The sequence below is a fragment of the Pinus tabuliformis genome, chromosome 1_1, assembly GCF_031772625.1.
Source record: "Pinus tabuliformis cultivar Carrire ecotype Pingquan chromosome 1_1, CPIR1, whole genome shotgun sequence".
Classification (NCBI taxonomy): Eukaryota; Viridiplantae; Streptophyta; class Pinopsida; order Pinales; family Pinaceae; genus Pinus; species Pinus tabuliformis.
Genome location: NC_142297.1, coordinates 620,527,865 through 620,537,159, shown reverse-complemented (window position 1 = coordinate 620,537,159; position 9,295 = coordinate 620,527,865). Strand labels below are relative to the sequence as shown.

Here is a 9,295-nt window from a genome sequence, read left to right as displayed (position 1 = left end):
AAATCCAAAAGCTCTACCATGACTCCTAAAGAAGAGGAATAAATGCAACATTATATATCAAAATTACGAGACCAAATGCAACAAATTTCACTCTCACAAAATGTAACATAAACTATCGAAGCTATGATCAACAATATCAATGGCATAGAAGAAAAATTGAATGGAAACATCGAATATCTGAAGAAATACGTCAAAGGTTTGAAGGAAGTTGGGACAAAGTCACTACAAGAAAAGCTTCCTAATGGCGAAAAGGTAGTAGAGGAAACTCATGATGAGAACAAAAGAAATCTTAATCATGATTTCATAGAACCTAATGTTGGATTGAAGACCCACCATATTCCAAAGACTCATATGAGGAATTTTGATTGAAGGATACTGTAACATGGATACTACAGATGGACAATATTTGGATCTCTATAATGTGAAAAACACACAAAAGGTATGTATTGCAACTTTATATTTAGAACCCAATAAGTTTGTATGGTATCGATGGCTTTTATATTGTAAACAAATTGTCACTTGGTCCATTTTTATGGAGGAATTGATAGCACATTATGAGGATACAAAGTGAAACACATTCTTTCTCCAATTGATAAATCTCAAACAAAAGTGTTCAATGGAAGATTGAGGACTTCCAAAAATTGAATATAAGGGTAAATGATATTCTAGAGGAGCATAGGATTGATGTCTTCATAGGGAATTTGAAGGATAAAATCAAACATTTGGTCACCTTTGAGAACTTGATTCATTGGAGAAGGAATTCAGGTTGGGAAGAAAAATTGAAAGAAAAATTATGGCAACAAGGAAGCTGACCACTCATAACTATAAAGATGGCAGTCACGTTGTTGCTCCTAGCCTCCCATAACCTACAAGGTTGACACCACAACAATTGGAAGAAAAAATAGAAAAAGGTATTTGTTATAATTGTGATAGAAAATACACTAAAGGTCATAAGTGTGTCGAGAAGAAATTAGTTTACATAGATTGTGAAGAGGAGGAATAAAAGGATAAAAAATGTCAAAATAAGAGGATATACACCACGAACCAACCCTACAGAAACAAGAAATGAATTCGAATATATCTTGTAATGCATTGGTAGGAATTACCAGTCCTTAAACTCTAAAGGTTGAACGACATATCAAGATGAAAAATATTCAGGTAGTGAAATCTCACATCGAGCATCAACAAAAAGTTCTCCAACTTTTAAAGGATAACCTCACTTTGGCGCAAAGTCAAATGAAACAATAGGCACATGAACATCAACGTGGAATAAGTTTTGATGTAGGTGACTGGGTATTTTTACAGATACAACCACACAAACAAATGTCCTTCAAGCAAGCTAAGAGGGATAAATTATCACAAAAGTACTATGGTCCTTACAAGGTGTTGCAAAAGATTGTTACTATGGCATACAAATTGGATCTCCTTGCATCTTCCCGAGTGCACCCAGTTTTCCATATTTCCTGTTTAAAGAAGGTTATAGGTGACAAGCTCCAAGTTCAAACAATATTGTTGGGACTAGACAAGGAAGGAAAAATCATATTGGAACTTGAAGCAGTCACAGATACATGAACTCGACATCTACAAAATTGATCAATTTCAAAGTATCTCATCAAGTGGAAGAACTTACCCACTGAAGATTTCACATGAGAGGATGAGAATTTTATACATAAGCATCCATAACTACTCAAGCATTGAGGAAAACACTTTTTGAAGGATAGGGGTAGCTTAGGTCCCTATACTACTAGTGTAGCTCATTATTGTTGTTCGTGAAACCCCCTTATTGTATTGGTGTGCCCATGTATTCCCCATATTCTTATTATTGTGCCCCATAGAATCCCACTATTGTTATTGTTGTTCCCTTACAATATTATTGTTATGTAGGCTCTGATTATATTCTGACCCCTTAGACTACTATATATAGAAAGGAGGTCTTATCATTTGAATCATCCAAGAATTGTTCATTTGTGTAATGTAAAGGAGGTTCCCTCTAAAGAGGCTAATTTTTAGGTCATTGATATATATATTCTTTGATTTTGTGAGTTGGTTGCATAACAACTTAGCTTGGCCTATGAAGAGAATTATTTATTTATGCGTGTTTAACTAGATGGTGTTTATGTAGTGAATATGTTGCTTCGGATGAGAAAGAGAATTATGTAGGTGGAAATGTGAAGTGGAACTAACAACCAAATAGATCCTTACCAGCATTAAAGAGTGACCGAATTTATAATGAAATTCTTGTTCACCCAGGAGCATGTTTAAATTGTTGCATTTTCATACATACAAAACACTCTAGAAAGGCATCGACCATAACGTTGAGCCATAATAGGATTGCTAACATAAGATGCATTGTCTCAAAGGTTTGCATTGGATGGTCATTCTACTTAAGATGTAACCATTCTATTTAGTGAGTAGTAGTGGATGCTTTGAGAAGCGAGAAGTTGTTCCTTTTCAAGTTGACTCTGCAAATACAAACTTATGAAAATGAAGTTGTAATTGCTCAAACCATCTCTTAATCCAAAGAAAATATTTGGCTTAATATTAATGAATCAATTACTGAATTATGGCCTTCAATTGAGATTATTTTTGAACGAGAAGAATTATTACTGAAATGAAAGGAGGCAGTGGTAGAAGTAAAGGAATGCCTCGACCAAAAACCAGGAGATGCTACAAAAATAATCAAGGTTCTGAATTCCAAGAAAAAAGAAGAGCTTGCATAATATGGTATTGAAGACAGAACTTAAGTTGTCTTGGAGGTGAGAAGGGTACATACTAAAATAAATTTAATACTACAGCTGGAGAATAAATGTCATAATTTAGAGCTCCAAATTAAAAAATTTCATAGTTTAATTCATTACATGTAAAAGGACTTCCAGGTCTACATGGTATAGGTAATAAATTAAATACATTGGAAGAATATCAATAGAGATTACATGAGATAGCAATAGATAAAGCTAAATTTGCTCAAATCAAAGGAACCATCACTGGAAAGGCTTTCATGGAAGGTATTAATTATGATTTATAAATTCAACATGAGATCAAGCATTTGTTCATAACTAGGCCTACTTTTGAGAAATACAATGAAGTGGATGAATCATACAGAAGATTATTAAAGTTTTTTATTCTTGGTGAAAAACGATGGGATAAGTTGTGTGAACTCATCGAATGAGAGACAACAAGATTTCCAACAACAAAATACCAAGTTTTCAGAGACAAAGAATAGAACATAACAATAACTTTATAGCTCCAGTCACCGCCAACAGTCATTGAATTATGTGCAAGATGTAAAAATAGTTCAAATTTCCTCTTTTCTAGTTTTGTTTTTGTAATAAACCCAAATCAGTTTGGAAAAGATATTCTGTAATAAATTATGATTTTAAGTATAGATATTTTGATTAGAAACTCTATAAATACTTTGTAGTTTGAAGTAGGAAGGGTTGAACTCTTGTGATAAGCCATTGAGCATGATTGTAATTCTCTGAACTGTTTCTGAGATTAATAGAAAGATTATGGACTCGTTTTGAAGCACCTTGTGTTTTCTTGTGAGTTTTCTAGTTTCTTGTTATGTTTCCATCTTTATTTATTTCTTCACATGCTTAAACTTAATAGGAAATCTAGGTAAGATAATATTAAATATCAATCTTTCTGAAATCCCCTGTGAAGTTATAATCAATTATAGAGATTAATTAACTGAAACTATTTGTTTAAGTTCATCCCCTGCATGATTTAATCATTGCTTCCTATTATCTTTAAATATGCTTTGTTTGGTTGTAAAAGGATTTTACGCACATCATCTATATATGAAAAATTTAATATTCTATTTGAATGTTTAAGGAATCATATTTATCATCTTAGAGGTCTACCTTTCATAAACATTTTAATGCTTAATTTTGTTAAAGGTGAAGAATCGACCCTTTTATTATATCATAAATAATTAGGATTTGCATCTGTTTAATAGTTTAAAGCATTGGTCATCCAAACCCAAATTAAAACGACATTTTAGATGCTTTGATATAGTTCCGTAGCCTAGAACTGTCTACAAAGGACAACATGAGATTTGGTGACTCCTTTGGGAAGTTCATCCTCCGTCATTGATCCGGGGGAGGGTGACCTCAGGAGGGTGACCTCAGTGTTTTATTGTTGCTCGGACTTTTTCACAAACCGAAAAAATGTCAAATCACTTTATTTTATTAAAAATATATTAATTAATCATTGATTAAATAACATAAAAACAATTTAAAGAATAATACAGTTATAATGTGGCAACATTTAAACAAACTAGCCTATTTCTTTGGGATTTCACTTTTTATATTTTTGATATATCTATATATATATATATAAAATTTCCCATTTTATTTCTTTTTTTTTTTCTAATTTTTCAACATAAAGGAAATAGAAAATATTACATGTTGAAAAAAAACTACAACAAATCCCTTATAATCCATTTCCCAAAACCACCATTTTAATGTGACCCTCCATACACCCATAACATTATTTCCATTGTTCTACAAAGTAATTACGCCGTAAGGCGTTCCCTCTGAGATGAACTTTCCTCCTTGCCCTCGTGTCATCTCTCTGCTTCGTCCGATGAAGTGTTAGACGATAGGAGTGTCTCCCGCCGTTGATTCAATAATCGAGTTTAGAGGTGTGGCAAGAAATCAGTGGCCTGTCCATTGCCGAGCGAACAGGCGGGAGTAGCTCCACTGCCTTCTTCCTCGACACTGGGGCGCCACCTGGCGCGGAGGCTTGTTGAGGTTGGGGTCACTGACGTTTTCTCTGTTCCTGGGGACTTCAATCTCACCTTGCTGGACCATCTGCTGGCGGAGCCCGGCCTCAATCTCATTGGCTGCTGCAACGAGCTCAACGCTGGCTACGCTGCCGATGGGTATGCACGATCCAGAGGTGTGGGGGCTTGCGTCGCTACTTTCACAGTCGGGGGGCTCAGCATCATCAATGCGATCGCGGGGGCTTACAGTGAGAATCTGCCCGTCATCTGTATCGTCGGGGGGCCTAATTCTAACGACTATGGAACCAACCGCATTCTGCATCATACCATTGGGTTGCCTGACTTCAGCCAGGAGTATCGTTGCTTCCAGACGGTCACATGCGCTCAGGTCTCTGAAATTCCGTAGAATGTGATGTTATACTGTCATTGGATGAATGCTGGTTTCCTTCCTTTGAGTAGATCTAGGGGTGTTAAAATTTAAAAATTTTGCAGGTTATTGTGAATCACTTGGATGATGCCCAGGAGCTCATAGACTATGCAATTTCCACAGCGCTTATGGAGAGTAAGCCTGTGTATATCAGCATCAGCTGTAATCTTGCTGCCGTTCAACATCCCACTTTCGGCCGGCAACCTGTTCCATATTCTCTAACACCCAGGTAACAAATTCTTGGAATTTCATTAATGTGTGCTGTTCTTTGAACCTAATCTTATTTTGCTTATTTTTAATCTTTTTTTCCCAAGTTGACACAGGATTTCCAGATCTTTAATTAATCCTAATCTTGTTTGACATGGTTTCCTTTGGAGCACATCAATTGTAGGCTAATTTTGTATGACATTGTTTCCTCTGGGCTGCATCAATTGTAGGCTAAGTAATCCCAAAAGTTTGCAAGCTGCAGTGGACATGACGGTTGAATTCCTAAATGCAGCAGTGAAGCCAGTGTTGGTAGGTGGTCCAAAGATGAGGGCTGCTAAGGCGAAAACTGCATTTGTGGAATTAGCAGATGCATCAGGTTATCCCGTGGCTGTCATGCCCTCTGCTAAGGGGCAGGTTCCAGAGACTCATCCTCATTTCATAGGGACTTATTGGGGTGCAATAAGTACTTCATTCTGTGCTGAAATAGTTGAGTCAGCAGATGCATATTTATTTGCGGGACCGATTCTCAATGACTATAGCTCAGTGGGATATTCATTGCTATTGAAGAAGGAGAAAGCTATAATGGTGCAACCGAACAGGGTGACTGTGGGAAATGGGCCTACTTTTGGTTGTGTGTTGATGAAAGATTTCTTACAAGCCCTTGCAAAGAAAGTGAAGCGCAACCCAACATGCTTGGAAAATTACCGCCGTATTTTTGTACCTGAAGGTGTTCCCTTGAAAAGTGCACCAAATGAGCCCTTGAGGGTCAATGTGCTATTCAAACACATTCAGGTAAGGCCTCAAAGACTCTAACCAGATTCTGAAGTAAACTCAGTCAGACATTTGTCTTTTAGTTGGCGTTATTCTTATAAGGCACATTTGCAGTGAGATTATTGATGATATTCACTGATATAGAATGGTTGGTTGCAGGGCATGCTCACAAATGAAACTGCTGTAATTGCTGAAACTGGTGACTCTTGGTTCAATTGCCAGAAGCTTAAATTGCCAGAAAAGTGTGGGTAAGTCAGATATAATTTCTCTGTAAAGGACCATTCGTAATTTGGTAATCTGCTTGTTGACAAGAGGTGGAAACCTATTGGTTGTCGAGTATTATTTTTTTGGAATGATTTTTTCATTTATGGTTGTAAGGTTTTGTCTATAAAGAAAAATTACATTTCATTTCTTTAGCAAAATATGAATCGCGTAATGAAAACTTTCAGGGTGTGTTTAGGAGATGAGTGTTCTTTGATGAGCGACCTACTCCGGTGGTGCTCTGTTCCTGGATATTTGCAAATTTTTAGTTCCCTGCGCTGAACGTGTGTTTTACAGGTATGAGTTTCAAATGCAGTATGGATCAATTGGCTGGTCTGTAGGAGCAACACTGGGATATGCTCAAGCTACGCCAGAAAAACGTGTAATTGCATGCATTGGTGATGGAAGCTTCCAGGTGCAGAGGAAGGATTTTTATTTTAAATTCTGAAATATTGTTTTAATTAGTAACAATGAACGAGTACCAGTGTCTAAGCTTCGGAATATTGAATTCCATTGAACTATCTGTTTTGTCCAAAATTTAGTGAGTAACTGAGTTTTTTAAATTTATTCTTCCTTATTTCAACAGGTCACAGTCCAGGATGTTTCTACCATGATCCGAAATGGGCAGAATCCTATCATTTTTCTGATTAATAATGGAGGATACACTATAGAGGTCGAAATTCATGATGGACCATACAATGTCATAAAGAATTGGAACTACACCGGTATAGTAAAGGCCATTCATAACGGTGAAGGGAAATGCTGGACTGCGAAGGTATTTTTTTCTCTATATTCATACCATGGCCAACAGTTTTACAAGGGCTTCTTGTTTCTTTTATGATATGTCAATATTTGTGCATTAGGTATTGTTTTACTGTGATTACTCGTCTATTTTGCCAAGCTTGTTGAGGCCCACTTCCTAATCAATTCCTCTTGAGGCCCACTTCCTAACCAATTCCTATTGGGGACTTCTGTTTTAATTGGTTAGAACTTGGTGGACATAATAATTAAGAACATGTGTTTCTTTCTTAAATCCAGAAATAGTAGGGTATCTACCTCTCCATAAACACGAGCAGTCAAATCACTAGATAGAAGGGTTATCTCTTGAAGTATCTGATGGACTGTTGAAGTTACAAACCATCTGTCAGCTGAGGGACAACTGTATTGCTTGTTAGTAACCTTTGTAGTTCTTACTTTCACTAGCCGTTTGTGTTGCTCAGCCAATTGTGGGACTACTGAAACAAGAAAATAACTTATACCTCTGGAAAATTAGAATGATCTGAATCTGCTGGTTTCTTTTGTTTACTCTTATCATGGTCCTACATGATTTTTAGATTTCATATCATGCCAGAGCCTCTGAAAATGTGGACTTCAGGCTGATTATCTCAAACATGATCTTTATCTGTTCGTTTCTTTTTTTAATTCTTATCATGGGATTTTCTCTTCTTGTCAGCTCTGCATGGTTTGGTGCAAGCTTTAGAAAATGTAGGATACCCAATCAATTATGTTTTGCTGAATTTTCTAAAACATGATCTTAGTCTGCTGGTTCCTCTTGTTGGTTCTTATTAATCTCCTTCGTGTCATTTAACAGTACTACTACTTTCTGTGCAGGTTAAGACAGAAGAAGAGGTTGTAGAGGCTATTAAAACTTCCCTAGGGCCCAAAAAGGATTGCTTATGTTTCATTGAAGTCATTGTACACAAAGATGATACCAGCAAAGAGTTGCTTGAGTGGGGGTCCAGGGTTTCGTCAGCAAACAGCAGGCCACCAAATCCTCAGTAGGGGGGCTTTGACAAGAAGAGCAATTAGAAACACTTTCCGCATCTCATGTTTGAGATGTCATTGTTTTTGTGGTCATCCTCTAGGATCATATGTTATACTGATCCTATATATATGAATTTTGATCAAAGGTTGAGCTGTGGCCCTCCATTTAGGCACACAGGATACTGCTACTTTTTGTGCTTGGTTAGCATGTTTAGTGTCATACTTTGCAAGAGCAGTAGGAGCCATTTTTTGCAATATGAATAAAATAGCAAGTTTTTCTGGTTATGGTTTTTAGATCTAGAACATCCTTGGTATCCATCTTTTCGTTACATAGTCGGTGGATATATATTAAACTGATCTAATCAAACATCTGTTACTCTATTGCAGACCTTTTGTATCCAATTAAACATCCGTCACAGTGGTTTTGTAACAAACTTTGTTAAGGAATGTGGATGTTTAATATTGGTTGGCCTATATAACAAATATAAGCAAACCTGTTATTCTGTTAATGTGGTTTTGTATCAAACTTGATATCAAGGAATGAGGGTGTTCAATGTTGGTTTTTTTGTGGTCTAGTGGTATGCCAGTGGGAGTCCACAATGATAGACCGGGTTTGATTCCCACTACCTTGCTTGTAGGCTGCCGAGGGGATTCATACATGCTCTTGGGTGGGTCCTGTTAAAATCAAAAGATTGATGATGTTCAATGATATGGGTTAGAAAATATCTTTTTCAAAGCGAGAGGAATGCATCTTTTCAACATGATCAGAGAGAGAAACAACAGTAATGGAGGCTTAGAGATCATAGCATAAATAGTTTTGGAAGGTTGGCGGTCACAAAAGATGTGATTTTTTTATCGAAAGCATAGAGGTTTGGAGGGATAACTTTGGAGGCAGATATAACAAGAGGGGAAATTGAAGAAATGAATGAAGAAAACAAAATAATAGGATGACAAGGAGGGAAACAAAAATGAAAGGACCAGTAAAAAGCCTAGTTAGTAACTAAATTTAATTAATTACGTCGTAAGGCGTTCCCTCTGAGATGAACTTTCCTCCTTGCCCTCGTGTCATCTCTCTGCTTCGTCCGATGAAGTGTTAGACGATAGGAGTGTCTCCCGCCGTTGATTCAATAATCGAGTTT

The 9,295-nt window shown here is 36.6% G+C and overlaps 2 protein-coding genes across 2 annotated transcripts; both read left to right on the top strand.

Moving 5' to 3' along the window:
* The first annotated feature begins 382 nt into the window (after positions 1-382).
* Positions 383-5,132, top strand: LOC149214846 (pyruvate decarboxylase 1-like). Its single transcript, XM_089389522.1, has 2 exons — positions 383-439; positions 4,644-5,132. Exons 1-2 carry the CDS (start codon positions 383-385, stop codon positions 5,130-5,132), a joined length of 546 nt encoding a protein of 181 aa, XP_089245648.1.
* Positions 4,981-8,585, top strand: LOC149214845 (pyruvate decarboxylase 2-like). Its single transcript, XM_089392424.1, has 7 exons — positions 4,981-5,114; positions 5,219-5,382; positions 5,591-6,152; positions 6,291-6,379; positions 6,690-6,807; positions 6,979-7,167; positions 8,004-8,585. Exons 2-7 carry the CDS (start codon positions 5,282-5,284, stop codon positions 8,172-8,174), a joined length of 1,230 nt encoding a protein of 409 aa, XP_089248550.1. The 5' UTR covers positions 4,981-5,114; positions 5,219-5,281; the 3' UTR covers positions 8,175-8,585.
* The last annotated feature ends 710 nt before the right edge of the window (positions 8,586-9,295 follow it).

Bases quoted from the DNA above. Each gene is read 5' to 3' on its own strand.
- LOC149214845 (XM_089392424.1), top strand. From the start codon at position 5,282: ATGGAGAGTAAGCCTGTGTATATCAGCATCAGCTGTAATCTTGCTGCC. The intron at 5,383-5,590 runs GTAACAAATTCT...CATCAATTGTAG, and splicing joins CCATATTCTCTAACACCCAG to GCTAAGTAATCCCAAAAGTT. The intron at 7,168-8,003 runs GTATTTTTTTCT...CTTTCTGTGCAG, and splicing joins GGAAATGCTGGACTGCGAAG to GTTAAGACAGAAGAAGAGGT.
- LOC149214846 (XM_089389522.1), top strand. From the start codon at position 383: ATGGATACTACAGATGGACAATATTTGGATCTCTATAATGTGAAAAAC. The intron at 440-4,643 runs GTATGTATTGCA...AATCGAGTTTAG, and splicing joins ATGTGAAAAACACACAAAAG to AGGTGTGGCAAGAAATCAGT.